General features: G+C 46.4%; 1 protein-coding gene across 1 annotated transcript in view; it reads left to right on the forward strand.

Annotated features, from left to right (window-relative positions):
* LOC147082100 (fer-1-like protein 6) overlaps window positions 1-18,699 on the forward strand; it is a 199,852-nt gene that overhangs the window by 158,933 nt on the left and 22,220 nt on the right. The window contains exon 29 of the mRNA XM_085980446.1: window positions 9,345-9,586. Coding sequence (XP_085836572.1) covers window positions 9,345-9,586 — 242 coding nt within the window. The remainder of the gene's footprint in view (window positions 1-9,344; window positions 9,587-18,699) is intronic.

Genomic DNA, 18,699 nt, shown 5'->3' on the forward strand with positions numbered 1-18,699 from the left:
TCAAGGCAAAAAAAGACGAGAGCTTTAATTTTAATAGAATAATATATTGTATGGCTGTAAACACAATGTCCAGTGATTCTTGACGGGATTACGCTACAACTTGAGTTTGCCCATATATGATATGTTCTGGGTGCAGGCACTTTGAGGGCTGACAGGATCTGAGCATTTAAAGGGAGACCTTCTGTTTTTGAAGAATATAGGCCTGGAAATTCGATATCGGTTAAAAGCCTGCTGTTGCCACCGCGGGCCGGTGTTAACTGAAGCCGGAAATGATGGCGCTGGCAATTCCGGTAAATTGGCGCTGGTGCCTATTTAACATTAGCCCAGCGCTAAACTCGCCGTGCAAGGCTGCTTTGGTGCCATTCGTCGCGACAGGATGTCCCAATGTAGCGTGGCTGTAGCGTTATTGTAGCAAGAACAGTCTTCTCTTAAAGCAAAGCTGTCATTTCGGAAAGCTATTCGGTCCTTTAAAGGGAAACTGACTTCTGAAATGAAAAAAAAAAATCTAAAAATATGCAGTTTTTAAACCCTTACAGCTGAACTGTCTTCTGAAAAAAATATTAAAAAGAATTCTCAAATGGGAGTCTTCAGCTCTTAAAGCTGAATTGCCTTCCGCACCTAAAAAAAAAAAAATGGGAAAAGTGCTTCAGCACAAACACAAATGGCTCAGCAGGGCAGGGAAGGGGCACCAAGGGTCTTGCACACAGCACTCCAGCTTTGGGCAGGGGTTCAACACTGCAAGAGAGGTCCTCTACCTACAGGGGCCAGGAGGCCCACCAGAAAGAACGATGTGGGACCACATCACCGAGGCCATCACTGCCAGCAGTGTCGCCCCCACCACCTGGCTCCAGTGCCCAAAGAAGCTTCATGACCTCAGACCACTGGTCAAGGTCAGTGAATGGATCTTCAAAAGCCATCTCCTACCAACTGCACCACTAGCCTCACACACTGCTCAATGCATGACTCCCCCTCCACTCACCTACCAACAATCTCTACTAAACACGAGGCACACCTCCTATTTCTATCTTTACCTCACCCACTTGGCAGGGGCATGGCTGAGCCCTTGGCTAGCAGCGAGGCTGAAAGGATACAAGATGCTGGTATCCTCCTACATTATCCTCCTTCTAGCATGCACCTCTTGCTTTCCCGCCCTCCCTTCACAACTCCACACTTGTGCCTCCCTCATTTCACACACCCAAGAAATGCAGCCTGCCCGGTCAGTGGTTGACCAAGAAGCGGGAGAGGAGGCTGAGGGGTGACTTAATAGAGGTCTTTAAAATTATGAAACATTTTGATAGAGTGGATACAGAGGGAATGTTTCCACGTGTGGGGAAGAGCATAACTAGAGGCCATCAATATAAGATAGTCACTAAGAAATTCAATAGGGAATTCAGAAGAAACTTCTTTACCCAGAGAGTGGTGAGAATGTGGAACTCGCTACCACAGGGAGTGGTTGAAGCGAATAGTATAGATGCATTTAAGGGGAGGCTAAACAAGCATATGAGGGAAAAGGGAATAGAGCGTTATGCTGATAGATTTAGATGAGGAAAGATGGGAGGAGGTTCGAGTGGAGCATAAACGCCGGCATGGACTGGTTGGGCCGAATGGCCTGTTTCTGTGCCATATATCCTATGTTATCCTATGTAAGAAGAAACCCCATCACTTGATCTGACACTCCCAGCCCCCAGCTCCTCAAGGTCGGCCTGCAAGGCCATTTGCAGTGTCCCCCACTGAAAGTCAGCAGCCTTCCACCAGCCATGCTTCAGCCACTGGGGTAGCACTGTGTGACATCAGTAGGATAGGCAAAGGCACACACAAGACAGTCACTAGGCAATGCATAAGGGTGATGAGTTAATTTATTGATGTCATATTTGATGGATAAATGTATAAAGTTAGATTGTGGTGGCTTTTATTTCAACATTGTGGTCAAGAGGTCGCTGTGATGGTCAGTAACAGAGGGAAGGTAAGGTATAGGACAAATGTTGAAAGGGCAATAGGGGTTGTAGGCACTGCTACTGCAAGCAGATGATTCTATCCTGGATATCCCAGCCAGAAAGGGGCTGTCTGGGATGCATCCGTACTTCTGCTTCCTCCTCTTCTGTGTCTTCCTCTTCGGCGTCTTCCTCTTCGGCGTCTTTCTCTTCCCTCTGAGAGGGGATGGTGTAAATCTGAAATAAAAGCATAAAATGCTGGAAATACTCAGCAGGTCAGGCAGCATCTCGCCCTGAGACGTGAATTCTGTTTCTTTCCCCACGGATGTTGCCTGACCTGCGGAGTATTTCCAGCATTTTCTGTCTTCTCAAAGGCCTTCCTTTACCATCCGTGGCCTTGCAAGCGTCCGGCAGATCTCCTTGCACACTTAAAAAAAAAAACTTTTAACATGTATTGCACCAAGTCATTACATCAATAAAATCAAAAAAATCCAGTCCAAAAGCTTAAATGCAAACTTACCTGAAAGATGTGTGTCTGTCAGTCTGCTGCATGCTCACTTTCCTGAGCGAGCTTAGGACCCAGCGCTAAACTCAGCACTAAGGTCCAAGTTTGCACAGCGTGACGCCAGTTGGCATTGATGTCACGCTCTCCATATTTGCATCTCCAGGGCCAGCGCTGCTATTGGCAGCGCCAAGGCCCTCACCAAAATGGCAGCCACCGAGTCCCGTGCCAGAGAAGGGCGTTAGGGTGGCAGCTGCCATTTTTCGCAAGGATTCCAGCGCTAACGGGTGGCAGTAAGGAAGGGAATTTCTGTTTTTTCATATCTGAAAGTGTCATTTTTCTTTTGATTTGTGATTTCAGCTCTAGTTTTTGCCCAAATGTTTTGGCTACCACATTTTTAGTTGCTACAGTTAGAATTTTGAAACTAGGCATTGAAATGATGGTTCATCTTTTGCTGTGTTATTTGAGGAATAGGCAAAAGGAGGAATGCTAGGCAGGTCACGTGCATCAGAGATAGACTACCCTTACTCATATACCCTTACCCACAAAGTTGCATATACAGGTTGAGGCCACACTTACCTTGGAATGTCAGGGGCAGACTGCCTTTGCATGCGAGGCTTCACTGGAGAGGCAGTGACGGAACTTCTAGCCAACTTCCATCACATCAATGGCAATGGCATTGGTTGTTAAGGTCAGCACATCCCTGAACCTTTAGGTGTTTGGCTCATTCCAAGCTGCCACAGGGAACATCAGCAGCAGACAATCAGCAATTCACCGATGTAGCAAGCAGGTGACTCGTGTTGCTTGACGGTGCAAACAATTCCATCACTTCCCATGTGGGCACCCAGCAGCAGAATGAGAGAGCTGTGCAATTTGTTTGAGACATCAGAGGCCAGATTTTGACTATTGGGTAGCCTGCCCGTAGAGCACGGCAGCCGGCTGTCTGATGGTGCTGCTGGGAGCCTGGTCCGTTTTTAGGGCTGGGCCTCATTACCGTACACTCGGCAGGCCGCGGGCCACCAGGGAAGCTTGCTGGCGCTAATCTGACAGAATATTGGGCAGCCCCAGGCTGGAGAAAAAGGTAGGTCGGGGGTGTCCGCCTGCGCTGGTTGGAGGAACGGGTGTAGCAGTGGCCCGGATTATTTTTGCACAGCCCAGAGGAGCACTCCTGCTGCTCCTGGCCCCACAAAAATAAATAAAAACCTACCTGTGGTGTATGTAACCTGTTCCACCTTAAGAGAACTTAAGCCTGTTCCACCTTAAGAGATGTACTACTTTCTCTGGCTGCTGTATACGTAATACCGGTGGTGACCACACCGGTATATAAGCACTGTGTATTAATATTGTATTCAGTATAGTCCCGACCTCCAACCAGTAAAGACCTGTTGAATTTACTCTGGTAGTCTGTGTAGTAATTATCACTATAACACACAGACTTAACAGTGGCGACGAGTCCGATTCTTACCCTGCGGCAGTTATTTCCACGGTGGCTTCGTCCACAGACAGGACGTTGAAGAGAGGTTTCCACCCTCATCACCCTACTGGAAGACACGCCGAGCGGCAGGCATCGAGAAACCGGAGTGCAGAAGACATCCTGACCTCGAAGCCTCCATCAGCGACTGTCAGCTTTCTTCTTTTCTACCTCGGTGGTGGGTAAGCCGGGCAGCGACGCGACAGAAAGTCAACCGTGTTGGCTGTACAGACGGGGCTGGGAAGACGGAGGAATAAGGGCGGTGAGATCGATCGCGACCGGAGGTAAGGGCCGGGCCACTTTCGAGCGAGAGGCGCAGCGCGGGGACATCGATCGCGACCGGAGATAAGGGCCGCATTCGGGCTAAAAGGCGCAGCGTCTGGGGAAACTGAAGGCGCGAGAGCCGCGGTGAAGCGGAGACAGCGTCGGGGGACGGTTGAAGACCGCCAAGCGCGGGAAAACCGCCATTTTGTGGGCGGAGGACGACGACAAGAGCGGGAAGCCGCCACCTTGGATAACATAAAAATACAATAAATTGCAACGATGCCTAAACATGGGAACATTAATACCTTTGATAGTGACACCGAAGATTGGGCCATGTATGTAGAACGCATACAAAATTATTGTAAGGCAAATAAAATTCCTGATGCAGATAAAGCACTAACATTATTAAATTTAATGGGTGCGAAGACATACGGGCAATTGAAACACCTATTATCACCAGATGAATCGGCGGATAAGACGTTCGATAAGATTGTTACTGTCCTGAAAAATCATCTAAACCCCACGCCGCTGATGCTAGCGGAACGATTTAAATTTTACGACAGAAGGCAGCTGCAGAATGAAAGCAATGCTGAATATTTGATGGAATTACGTAAGCTAGCAAAATATTGTCAGTTTGGAACGGGACTGACAGAGGCACTACGAGATAAATTTGTGTGTGGTTTATTTAAACAGGATACACAAAAGCGACTGCTCGAGGAGAATGAGCTGACGCTTGAGAAGGCGGTCACTATGGCAGCAGCACACGAAGCCGCAGCGAGAGGCACGGCAGTAATGCAGCTACGGTCACCGGAACTCAGTACAAACAAATTGGGTTTGAGTTCTGTCAAATGTTATCGTTGTGGAAAGACAACGCACGATCAGAACCAGTGTTGGTTTAAAAACCAAGAATGCAGAATGTGTGGCAGGCTTGGCCACATAGCTAAAGTATGCCGGTCAGGAAAGAAGACCAGCAACAAAAAGTCACCGCAAGGAAAATACGCAAAGGTACACAAGGTGACAAAGAACAGTTTGACCGAACAGAAGTCAGATTCAGATGCTAGCAGTAATGAACTGGATAGCTTAAGAGTACACAATGTTGGTAAGGATGCAGATCTCCAGACAATTTGGGTCACTCTTCAGATAGCAGGAGTCCAAGTAAAAATGGAATTGGACACTGGATCGGCATTGACGGTCATGAATAAGAAAGATTACAGAAGGTTATTCCAACATATTCCCCTACAGGATACGGAGATTATATTGAAAACATACACGGGGCAAAGAGTGTACCCCATCGGAAAAATAGAGGTAGAAATGGTCCACAAGGGCGAAGAAAGCCAAGTAATGGACTTATATGTGCTACCTGAAGGAGGTCCACCACTACTAGGACGGGAGTGGATTAGGAAAATGAATATGGACTGGCACTCCTTGAAGGCACTAATGGTAGATTCCGGGGAAACAGATGTCAAACCTAAACGATTGTCCAGAATATTGGATGATGCTAAAGAGGTGTTCCAGCAGGGACTGGGAACACTGAGAGGAATTACGGCAAACATCAAGATTGATGAACATGCACAACCAATAATTTTTAAAGCCAGACCGGTACCCTATGCAATACAACCTACTGTTGAAGCGGAACTGGAAGCACTAGAACGTTCAGGTGTACTGTCTAAGGTAGATTGGAGTGAGTGGACTACGCCCATTGTTCCCGTTATGAAACGTCCTGCGAGCAACAAGCCAGGAGATCCAGGGAAGGTTCGCATCTGTGGAGACTTCAAAATCACCGTTAATCCGGTGCTTCACACGGTGCAGTATCCGCTTCCACGGATTGAGGATATTTTCGCTTCATTGTCTGGCGGGAAACACTTCACCAAGATAGACCTGGCACAGGCGTACTTGCAGATGGAGGTTGAGGAAGAGTCACGCCAATACCTCACGATCAACACGCATCGAGGGTTGTACCGGTACAATAGGCTGGTTTTTGGAGTGGCATCGGCTCCAGCAATTTGGCAGAGGGCCATGGAGCAGGTATTACAGGGAATTCCAGGCACACAATGTTACCTGGATGATATTCTGATCACAGGTGATGGTGATGAACAACATCTCGCAAACTTGGAACTGGTGCTCAACAGACTGAAAGAGTATGGACTTAGAGTAAATCGGCAGAAATGTGAGTTCTTCCAGAAGCGGATCTCGTACTGTGGCCATGTCATTGACCGGGAGGGGCTTCATAAGTCTCCTGACAAGATTGAGGCAGTTGTAAAGGCTCCCGCTCCGGAGAATGTCTCTCAGTTGAGGTCGTTTCTAGGATTAATTAACTATTACCATAAATTTCTGCCAAATCTATCCACGGTACTGCACCCGTTAAACGCTCTTTTACAGAAAGGGGTACCATGGGAATGGGGCGAAAACTGTAAGAAGGCATTTCGCAAAAGCAAAGAATTGATCACCTCAGAGGAAGTGTTGGCTCACTTCAACCCGACACTGCCTATTCGGTTGGCTTGTGATGCTTCTCCATATGGTATTGGGGCAGTACTCTCACACAAGTTGCCAAATGGCACGGAAAGGCCAGTCGCGTTTGTATCCAGATCATTGACCTCCGCTGAGCGCAACTATGTGCAGATCGATAGGGAGGCTCTTAGCCTTGTATGGGGAGTGAAGAAGTTTAATCATTACCTGCAGGGCCAAAAATTCACACTTCTGACAGACCATCAACCGTTGGTATCCATTTTTAACCCTAAGAATGGTGTTTCGGTGATGACAGCGCAGCGTCTCCAGAGATGGTCTCTTTTCCTAGGGGCACATCAATATCAAATAGAATTCAAAGGTACGAAACAGCATGGCAATGCTGATGGGCTGTCGCGCCTGCCACTACCTGAAGAAGAAGGCACGACGAAAGTTGACCCTGTTGAGTTATTTCATTCGACCATCATCGAGTGTTTACCAGTCACCAATGCAAGTATTGAAAGAGAAACCAGGAACGACCCGACACTGTCCAGAGTCTACGAGGTGACAGTGAAAGGATGGCCAACACGGGGTGATCCTCTGTTACCGGCATTTTCGGCAAGGCGAGACCAGCTGTCCGTCTGCCATGGTACCTTGATGTACGGTACAAGAGTGATTATTCCTCCCAAGTTAAGGGAAAGAGTTTTAAACGAACTGCATGAAGGTCATCTGGGGGGAGTTAAAATGAAAAGTCTTGCTAGGGCTTATGTATGGTGGCCGGGTATTGACCAACAGATTGAGGAGTTAACGAAAAGCTGTGCTGGGTGCCAAAAAGTGCAAAATGCACTTCCGATAACCAAAGTCCTGCCATGATGTTTTATAACAGGAGGTTGCGGTCCAAGTTGGACTTGTTAAAACCAAATGTGCGGAGGGAAGTGGAAAACAAACAGTTTCGGCATATTAACAACAAGACCACTCGAACTTTCGACGTAGGACAACCAGTGTTGGCAAGGGGCTATGGAAACGAAAAATGGCAGTCCGGAACAATTCGGGCCAGACAAGGACCTCTGATGTACACAGTAGATATTGGTCATAATGTGATAAGGCGTCATGCGGATCAACTGGTAGAGTCGAGAGCAAGGGTCGAACCCATGGTTGTGACAGAGACAACTGTGGAAGACGTTAATGAACCTGAGGCATCTACCTCGGCAGGGAATGTACTTGATGATGATGACACCCAATACATTGGAAACCAAATAGAGGAGGCACCTCAACAACAAGAATCAGAGACTACTGAGAGGCGTTATCCAAGCCGCATCAGAAAGCCTCCTGAGAGACTGAACCTTTGAACTGTTATACCTGAAGTTATATATGTATATATGTTATTATGTTATGTTAAATGGGGATATGACTGTTAAGCTAAAAAGGGAGGATTGTGGTGTATGTAACCTGTTCCACCTTAAGAGAACTTAAGCCTGTTCCACCTTAAGAGATGTACTACTTTCTCTGGCTGCTGTATACGTAATACCGGTGGTGACCACACCGGTATATAAGCACTGTGTATTAATATTGTATTCAGTATAGTCCCGACCTCCAACCAGTAAAGACCTGTTGAATTTACTCTTGTAGTCTGTGTAGTAATTATCACTATAACACACAGACTTAACACTACCTTTGGGCTCCTCTTCAGAAGTCCATGGCACACGCTCCACCCAGTTTAGTTCTAAAGTGGCAATCAGGGTCCCATCTATGTCATAGGACCCCAATTCGCATATTAAAAGGGACTACTGCCCGAGCCAGGCAGATGCGTTGGCCCCTTTGATGGGGGCAGCAGCCGGAACGCTGGCCTAAACGGGGCGGTGAGTCATTTTCAGATCTCTGCCGCCCCATTTAAGACAGTGGGCCCAAGTTAAAGTTTAACCCCATGTTTTTCCAAAGTCCAGGACATCACAGACTGTGCAGTCCTCTGGCGGCTCCTGCACACAATCCAGTGTTCCGGGTTAACCTTTTCTATTACCTGTACAAATCGGCAAGTGAGTCTAAATGTTTCAAATTTCAAGTATATCCTTCCTTATTTAAGGAAGGAAATACTTGCATTGGAGGCAATTCAGAGACGATTCACTAGGTTAATTCCAGAGATGAGGGGGCTGACTTCTGAGGAAAGGTTGAGCAGGCTGGGCCTATACTCATTGGAATTTAGAAGAATGAGAGGTGATCTTATCGAAACATATAAGATACTGAGGGGACTCGACAAGGTAGAGGCAGAGAGGATGTTTCCCCTCGTGGGGAAATCTAGAACTCGGGGGCACAGTCTCAGAATAAAGGGTCGCCCTTTTAGAACTGAGATGAGGAGGAACTTCTCTCAGAGGGTCGTAAATCTGTGGAATTCTCTGCCCCAGAGAGCGGAGGAGGCTGGGTCATTAAATACATTTAAAGTGGAGATAGACAAATTTTTGCAAGATAAGGGAGTGAAGGGTTATGGGGAGCGGGCTGGGAAGTGGCTTTGAGCCCAAGATCAGCCATGATCTTATTGAATGGCGGAGCAGGCTTGAGGGGCCAAGTGGCGTATTCCTGCTCCTATTTCTTATGTTCTTATGTTCTTATTCATAAAAACATTGGACAGTTGGAATCCTATTGGATTCTGGACAAGATGTAGGAGCCTTATTCTCTCTAGCAGTGTGTACTTGTCTCGGGTGCAAAATACTTTTAACATTTCAAACACTCTTTCTTTTAGCTGGCTAAAGGGAAAAGAAGAGGATAAGAAAGAAACAGATGTGCATTACAACTCCTTGACTGGGACTGGAAACTTCAATTGGCGCTTTATTTTTCCTTTCAACTACATACCTGCGGAGAAACAGATGGTCGTATGCAAAAGGGAATCCATTTTCTCTTTAGACAAGACTGAACGCAAAGTTCCCGCAGTCCTTGTACTTCAAGTCTGGGATTTTGAGAGGCTTTCTTCTGATGACTTCCTAGGTAAGCCAGTAACTTGGAATGCTTCCTGTTTTTCTTGCAGAAGCTTAAAGAAAGAATTTGGGAGCTCACTGTGTTGAAATATTGTCCTTTCATATCGGAAACCTGATTTCAAATCTAACTCCAAGGCAATCAATAGACATAAAAAGACAAGGGTTTAGATCTTCCGCTTTTGAGGAATTGGGAGCACCTTCGGCATGGTGAGACTTCTACCTACCACAAAGATGCACTCTTGACAGCGGATGTTTTTTTTTAGCCTCACAGTCATTTAAAGTCTATTTTTGAAGACTACCTGGATTAGGAGCAGTAATTGTTCGTGCTGGGCCCTGATCGCCTGGAACAGTGCAGCTCTGCGGGTGCAAAAGTTTAAATGTAAAAAAACTTGGTACCTAAGCCTCTGCCAGTCTATGTTACACTCGTGGTTTTTGTACATGCCTAGCAACCCAGAAGTGGTGAGTTGAAAACCCACCATGGCACTTTCTGAAATTAAGTTTGATAAATCTGGTGATTTGTGGGTTGGCAACTGAAAAAGTTGACCGTTAAAGCCGCCATTTTAAAGTAGTAAAGGGGGTAAAAGCAGGAATAAATTGTCACAAAACATATTTTAAAGTTCTTTATCTGAATGCACGCAGCATTCGTAACAAAATAGACGAGTTGATGGTACAAATAACTACACATGGGTATGATCTGGTGGCCATTACGGAGACATGGCTGCAAGGTGACCATGACTGGGTACTAAACATCCAGGGGTATTTGACAATTATGAAGGACAGACAGAAAGGAAAGGGAGGTGGGGTGGCTATGTTAATAAAGGATGGAATCACTGCAATAGTGAGAAATGATATTGGGTCAATGGATTAGGATAGTGAAACGGTTTGGGTGGAGATAAGGAATAATAAGGGGAAAAAGTCACTAGTGGGCGTAGTCTATAGGCCTCCTAACAGTTGCAACTCTGTTGGTCGAAGTATAAATCAGAAAATAGTTGGGGCTTGTAATAAGGGAACAGCTATAATCATGGGGCATTTTAACTTTCATATTGACTGGACAAATCAAATTGGGCAGGGCAGCCTTGAGGAAGAGTTCATAGAGTGCATTAGGGACGGGTTCCTTGAGCAGTACGTTACTGAACCAACCAGGGGGCAGGCAATCTTAGATCTGGTCCTGTGTAATGAGACAAGATTAATAAAAAATGTCCTAGTAAAGGATCCCCTTGGAATGAGTGACCATAACATGGTTGAATTCCAAATTCAGTTGAAGGGTGAGAGAGTTGGATCTCAAACCAGCGTACTAAGCTTAAATAAAGGAGACTATGAAGGTATGAGAGCAGAGTTGACTAAAGTGGACTGGGGAAATAGATTAAAGTGTAAGACGGTACATGAGCAGTGGTGTACATTCAAGGTGATACTTCACAACTGTCTGTGTGGAGTTTGCACATTCTCCCCGTGTTTGCGTGGGTTTTCTCCGGGTGCTCCGGTTTCCTCCCACAGTCCAAAGATGTGCGGGTTAGGTTGATTGGCTATGATAAATTGACCCTTAGTGTTAGGGGGATTAAATACATGGGGTTACAGGGATAGGGTGGGATATGTGTTGGTGTAGGGGTTACGGGGATTGGGTGGGATATGTGTCGGTGCAGGCTCGATGGGCCGAAATGGCCTCTATCTGCACTGTGGGGTTTCTGTGATTTCTGTGAAAAATATATTCCACTGAGGAAAAAGGAGCGTAAAAGAAAAGACAGCCATCCGTGGCTAAGTAAAGTAATAAAGGATAGTATCTGACTGAAAACAAGGGCATATAAAGTAGCCAAATCTAATGGGAGGATAGAAGATTGGGAAGCATTTAAAAGCCAGCAAAGAATAACTAAAAGATTAATTAAGAAAGGGAAGATAGATTATAAAAGTAAACTAGCAAAAAATATAAAAACAGATAGCAAGAGTTTCTACAGTTATATAAAAAGAAAAAGGGTGGCTAAAGTGAATGTTGGTCCCTTAGAGGACGAGACCGGGAAATTAGCGGTGGGGAACATGGAGATGGCAAAAACGCTGAACAAATATTTTGTATCAGTCTTTACAGTAGAGGACACTAAAAATATCCCAACACTGGACAAACAGGGGGCTATGGGGGGGAGGAGTTCACAGAAATCACAGAATCACAACAGTGCAGATAGAGGCCATTTCGGCCCATCAAGCCTGCACCGACACATATCCCACCCGATCCCTGCAACCCCTACACCAACACATATCCCACCCTATCCCCGTAACTCCACGTATTTAATCCCCCTAACACTAAGGGTCAATTTATCATAGCCAATCAACCTAACCCGCACATCTTTGGACTGTGGGAGGAAACCGGAGCACCCGGAGGAAACCCACGCAAACACGGGGAGAATGTGCAAACTCCACACAGACAGTCGCCCGAGGCCGGATTTGAACCCGGGTCTCTGGTGCTGTGAGGCAACAGTGCTAACCACTATGCCACCAAGTTAAACATGATTAAAATCACTAAGGAGTTTGTACTCGGTAAGATAATGGGACTAAAGGCGGATAAATCCCCTGGACCTGATGGCTTACATCTTAGGGCCTTGAGAGAAGTAGCGGTAGGGATTGTGGATGCATTAGTGGTAATTTTCCAAAACTCCCTGGATTCAGGAAAGGTCCCAGCAGATTGGAAAACTGCTAATGTAACACCCTTATTTAAAAAGGGAAGTAGACAAAAGGCTGGAAACTATAGACCAGTTAGCCTAACGGCTATGGTTGGTAAAATGTTGGAGTCCATTATTAAGGAAGCAGTAACAGGACATTTGGATAAACATAATTTAATCAGACAGAGTCAGCGTGGTTTTATGAAGGGGAAGTCATGTTTGACAAATTTGCTCGAATTCTTTGAGGACGTAACAAACAGAGTGGATAAAGGGGAACCAGTGGATGTGGTGTATTTGGACTTCCAAAAGGCATTTGACAAGGTGCCACACAAAAGATTACTGCACAAGATAAAAAATCACAGGGTTGGGGGCAATATACTGGCATGGGTGGAAGATTGGCTATCTAACAGAAAACAGAGAGTTGGGATAAATGGTTCATTCTCAGGTTGGCAATCAGTGACGAGTGGTGTTCTGCAGGGGTCAGTGCTGGGACCCCAACTCTTTACAATCTATATTAACGATTTGGAGGAAGGGACGGAGTGCAACGTATCCAAGTTTGCCGACGATACAAAGATGGGAGGGAAAGCAGTGAGTGAGGAGGACATAAAAAACCTGCAAAAGGACATAGACAGGCTAAGTGAGTGGGCAGAAATTTGACAGATGGAATATAATGTTGGAAAGTGTGAGGTTATGCACTTTGGCAGAAAAAATCAAAGAGCAAGTTATTATCTAAATGGAAAGAAACTGCAAAGTGCTACAGTACAAAGGGATCTGGGGATCCTGGTGCATGAAACACAGAAGGTTAGTATGCAGGTACAGCAGGTGATCAGGAAGGCCAATGGAATCTTGGCTTTTATTGCAAGGGGGATGGAGTATAAAAGCAGGGAAGTCTTGCTTCAGTTATACAGGGTACTGGTGAGGCCACACCTGGAATACTGCGTACAGTTTTGGTTTCCATATTTAAGAAAAGATATACTTGCTCTCGAGGCAGTTCAGAGAAATTTCACTCGGTTGATTCCGGAGATGAGGGGGTTGACTTATGAGGAAAGGTTGAGTAGGTTGGGCCTCTACTCATTGGAATTCAGAAGAATGAGAGGCAATCTTATCGAAACATATAAGATTGTGAGGGGGCTTGATCGGGTGGATGCGGTGAGGATGTTTCCACTGATGGGTGAGACTAGAACTAGGGGGCATAATCTTAGAATAAGGGGCTGCCCTTTCAAAACTGAGATGAGGAGCAACTTCTTCACTCAGAGGGCAGTAAATCTATGGAATTTGCTACCTCAGAGAGCTGTGGAAGCTGCGACATTAAATAAATTTAAAATGGAGATAGACAGTTTCCTAGCTGATAAGGGAATTCGGGGTTACGGGGAGTGGGCAGGGAAGTGGACGTGAGTCTAGGTTCGGATCAGCCATGATCCTATTGAATGGCGGAGCAGGCCCGAGGGGCCGTATGGCCTACTCCTGCTCCTACTTCTTATGTTCTTATGTTCATCTTGTTGTCAAAACTCAACTGGCCTACTAATGTCCTTTAGGGAAGCGAGCCGTTCGAACTTTAGCCGGCCTGGCCTACATATATCTCCAGTCCCACACTACGTGATTGGTTCTTCAGGGCAACTAGGGATGGGCAATAAACACCACTTTGCTAGCATTGTCCACATCCCAAGTACAAGTACATTAAAAAAAAATTGATGACATCGGTTTTTGGGGAACTTACATTTGAAGTGACCCTTGCAGTAAATGCCGGTGATGAATCGGGATCCCTCAGGCCAGCATTGCAATGGCATAAATGGCGGATTATACGTTGGATGACGTATTTTTGTCATTCCTTTATTATTTCAATGTGCCCACTTGTGTATAGGTGGGCATGTTATAACCTCCTCCCACCCCATCAGTTCTGATGGGACATCCTGGAAATAGTGCCGCAGCTCAGAAACAGGGCTTCCCAGCGTAACTCCAGGGGAAAACCTACCACGCTAATTGCAAATGCTAGAAGTCAGAAATAAAAACAGCAAACGCTGGACATACGCAGCAAGTGTGTGAGCATCTCTGTAAGTAGGGAGATAGTTTGATGTTTTGGGTAAAGATTACAGAAATGCTAGTTGTTGGCATTATACAGGGTATGAAACCGGTTCAGTTAGTTTTCCTCAATTCTACTTTAGCTTTGTATCCAGAGTAGAGATAAAGCTGATCAAAATCTAAATTGGGTCAGAATTTGCTTATTTAGAAAACAGTGTTCATGTTAGAGACTTCATTTCCCACATTTAATTGAAGGCAAAACCTCTTGGATAGCATCATGTAATAGAGATACAACAATTGGCCTTAGCACCCTTCTAGGGAGGGGAAAAATCAGCAAGGGTTGCTGTTTGAATACACCCTTAGCTCACTTACCCACAATTCTGAAGTAAATAATTTCAAAGGGATCGATTGTCAGATCATTTTTATCTTGAAAAAAATGGAAGTATTCAATATTGGTGTCCACCGCATTATTTTCCTTATTCTAGAATTCATCCAGATTCTCTGATTGGCCTCCCGGGATCTTGTGGCAATGTGTTTGTAGATATTATAGTTCCAAATTTCAACTATTCAAATTTGTCCTCTGACCTCTTTGTTCAACTCACGGTAGTGGTGATGACACCACCAGGGAAATCTTCTAATCTGCCCATCCCATCCTGCCCTAGCTCCTCCTACAAAAGTGGCATGAAGCTGTGAAGAAGGATCCCTCCCAGCATGGACAGGTAACCACTTAGCTCATGGTGTCATTTCTGGGCTCAGAAAGAATCATAGAATGATATAGCACAGAAGGAGGCCATTTGGTCCACCGTGCCTCTGGAGCTATCCAAATAATCCCACTCCCCTGTTCTTTCCCCATAGCCCTGCAATTTTTACTCCTTCAAGTATTTATCCAATTCCCTTTTGAAAGTTACTATTGAATCTGCTTCCACCACTCTTTCAGGCAGTGCATTCCAGATCATAACAACTCACTGCATAGGGGTTTATTTTGGTGAAAGGGCAAAAATGGGTGCTAAATGGATGTTGTGCTAATAACACGCGCCTTTTTGAAAGTCTGGTTTTAGCACGCAATTTTGGTCCTAATTGCTGATTACCATAATTTGAAGTTGCTTGGAGGTGCTAAAGCAGACACCTGCAGGTATAGCACTCAAGTGCTGATTAGACACAATTTTCGTGAAGCAGTATATGTGGGCTCGACGCACCCACTTCCACTGAAGGTGTGGAGTGTGCTGGATGACACACAGCGGCACATTTCAGGATGGCTAAGGGACCAAGTGAGAGGACACACAGGTTCTCAAACGTGGCACTGGAGGTCCTGGAGGAGGGGGGATGTCCTGTACCCGCAGATGGGGGAAGGAGTCCACCTCGGCCTCCTGTCCCTCCCTCCTGCAGCAGCTGGTGCTGCTCTGCCTGGCCTCATGTCCTCGTCCTCCTCCCATTCCTCCTGGAGACCAAGGGGGACCCCTAGCACGATAGCGATGACCAAGTCTAATGTATATACCTTTAAGGGGGGAACTACTTTTTACAGCTCATGTATACTGTAGTACCGGCAGTGACCACACCTGTATATAGCACTGAGTAGTAATCTGTACAGGCAGTTCCACTGTGAGCCACGTTGAGTAAACACCTGTTGTACCGTTTCTCCTGCAGTCTGTGTCTTATTATACACAGACACAACATTGGCGACAAGGCAAGTTCGAACCTACCTGCAACTCTGCATCACCTCCCGGGGATTCATTCCTGGAGATCAGTGGATTGGAGGTCAAGGCCAGAGACTCGGGCGTCGACCACGGGCAACCGCCCAGTCATCCAGCAGAGACTCGAGAATTGCGGGGGAGGCTGTCGAGAGCCAGGCTTGGCTTTCCAGTCGAGGTGGTCCAGCGAAACGGGCTGGCAACAGGTAGTGCGCAGACCCTTCCCGGACAGCGACGGGTTAGAGCCCGACCGAGATGCACAGCAAAGGGCCGAGCAGCGTCGACGGGGGAGAGAGAGAGCGAGGGCAGAGCGCACAGGGCACAGCCGGTGTTCAGGGGCTGAGCAGCGTCGGAGAGGGAGAGAGAGACGCGTAGAAACCCGCGAGACGCCGCCATTGCCACGAGGACCGCCGAGAGCGGCGTTGGCAGCAGCGCAGGAGAAGCGCGCGAAACCTACAGGGCGCTGCCATTGCCACGAGAACCGCCGGGAGCGGCGTTGGCAGCAGCGGGGGAGGAAGGAAAGCGTGGGAGATGCCATTTTAAGCCATTGGGAGACGCCATTTTAAACCACACCCAAAATGCCGAAGAGTGGCAGTATCACCGCATTTGACAATGAAGTCGAAGATTGGACTACATATGTCGAACGAATAGAGGTGTACTGCAAGGCAAATGAGGTGTCAGATGACAAGAAAGCGTCAGCATCGTTAAATTTAATGGGTGAAAAGACGTATGGGTTATTACAAAATCGAGTAACCCCAACGAAGCCAATGGAAAAGAGTTTTGAAGACATAGTAACGATACTACAGGAACATTTAAACCCCACACCGCTGCTGATAGCAGAAAGATTCAAGTTTCACAGACGGAACCAGCATAAGGATGAAAGCAATGCTGATTATTTAACAGAACTGCGCAAACTATCGAAACACTGCCAGTTTGGAGCGGGACTGGCAGATACCTTAAGGGACAAGTTTGTGTGTGGGCTTCAAAGTGAAGGAACCCAGAAACGGCTTTTATCTGAAAAGGACCTTACGCTGGAAAAGGCTTTCAGCATTGCGGTATCATATGAAGCAGCAGCACGGGGCACTGCAGAGATACAACAGAGACCGCAAGAATATGGCACAAACGAAATGTCATATGGAACAGAGAAGTGCTATCGCTGCGGCAGAACAACGCACGACCAGAATGATTGCTGGTTCAAAGACAAAGTGTGCAGACAGTGTGGAAAAGTAGGACACATAGCACGAGTCTGCAGGTCGGGAAAGAAAACCAGCAATAAGAAACCTACCAAAGGAAAGCACAAGAAGGTACATAAGATGACGGAGAATAGTTCAGACGAACAAAAGAGTGATAACGACTCCAAAAGCAGGGAACTGAGTTGTCTGAAACTAAATAATGTGATCACAACGGAGGATCACCGAACCATTTGGGTCACTCTCAAGATAGCAGGAGTCCAGGTAAAGATGGAATTGGACACAGGATCAGCCCTAACAGTCATAAACCGACGGGACTATGAGCGGCTATTCTCACACATACCCTTGAGAGACACAAAAATTATTTTGAAGACGTACACGGGGCAAAAAGTCTACCCCAAAGGAAAAATAAGGGTGACCGTTATATATAACGTTAAGGAAACACCAAAACTAGACCTGTATGTATTGCAAGATGGAGGACCACCATTACTGGGACGTGAATGGATCCGAAAAATACAACTGGATTGGCATTCCATACAGGCACTGACTGTGGCTGACAAAAAGGATGACGATGTCACACCTGGGCGACTGTCAAAGATCCTAACTGACATGAAAGAAGTGTGTGTTCCAGCAAGGACTCGGAACACTAAAAGGCATGACAGCAATGATTAAAATTGAAGAAAACGCAAGCCCAAAATTTTTTAAGGCCAGACCTTATGCGATCCGCCCAGCCGTCGAAGCAGAGCTTGAGAGTCTGGAACATTCAAGTGTACTGTCCAAGGTAGACTGGAGCGAGTGGGCTACATCCATCATCCCTGTGATGAAAAAGTCGTTGAGCAGCACGCCTGGGGAACCAAGGAAGGTTCGCATCTGTGGGGACTTTAAGGTAACAGTGAACCCGATCCTTCACACCGTACAATATCCACTTCCGCGGATTGAAGATATTTTCGCCTCGCTATCTGGAGGGAAACGCTTCACTAAGATTGATCTGGCCCAGGCGTATCTGCAAATGGAGGTAGCAGAAGCATCAAAAAAATACCTCACAATCAACACCCATAAAGGTCTCTACCAATACAACTGGCTGGTATTCGGGGTAGCATCAGCTCCGGCTATTTGGCAGAGGGCAATGGAACAAGCCCTGCAAGGGATCCCAGGGACCCAGTGTTATTTGGACGACATCCTGGTCACGGGCGAAAATGACAGTGATCACCTTGCCAACCTGGAGCAGGTGGTCACTAGATTGCAGGAATATGGGCTCCGAGCTAACCACCCCAAATGCGAGTTTTTTAGAAAACAGATCTCGTATTGTGGCCACGTTATCGATAAAGAGGGGCTACATAAGTCCCCAGAGAAGATTGAGGCAGTAGTCAAGGCTCCAGCACCGGAAAATGTGTCACAACTGAGGTCGTTCCTCGGGCTGGCAAACTACTACCATAAGTTCTTGCCAAATTTGTCTACAATACTACACCCACTGAACACCCTACTGCAAACTGGGGTGCCATGGAAGTGGAGTGACGAATGTAGACGAGCTTTCCAGAAGAGCAAAACACTAATCACATCAAAAGAGGCATTGGCCCATTA

The sequence above is a fragment of the Somniosus microcephalus genome, unplaced genomic scaffold (genome assembly GCF_052327205.1).
Source record: "Somniosus microcephalus isolate GS21.2 unplaced genomic scaffold, FLI_Smic_1.0 scaffold175, whole genome shotgun sequence".
NCBI lineage: Eukaryota > Metazoa > Chordata > Chondrichthyes > Squaliformes > Somniosidae > Somniosus > Somniosus microcephalus.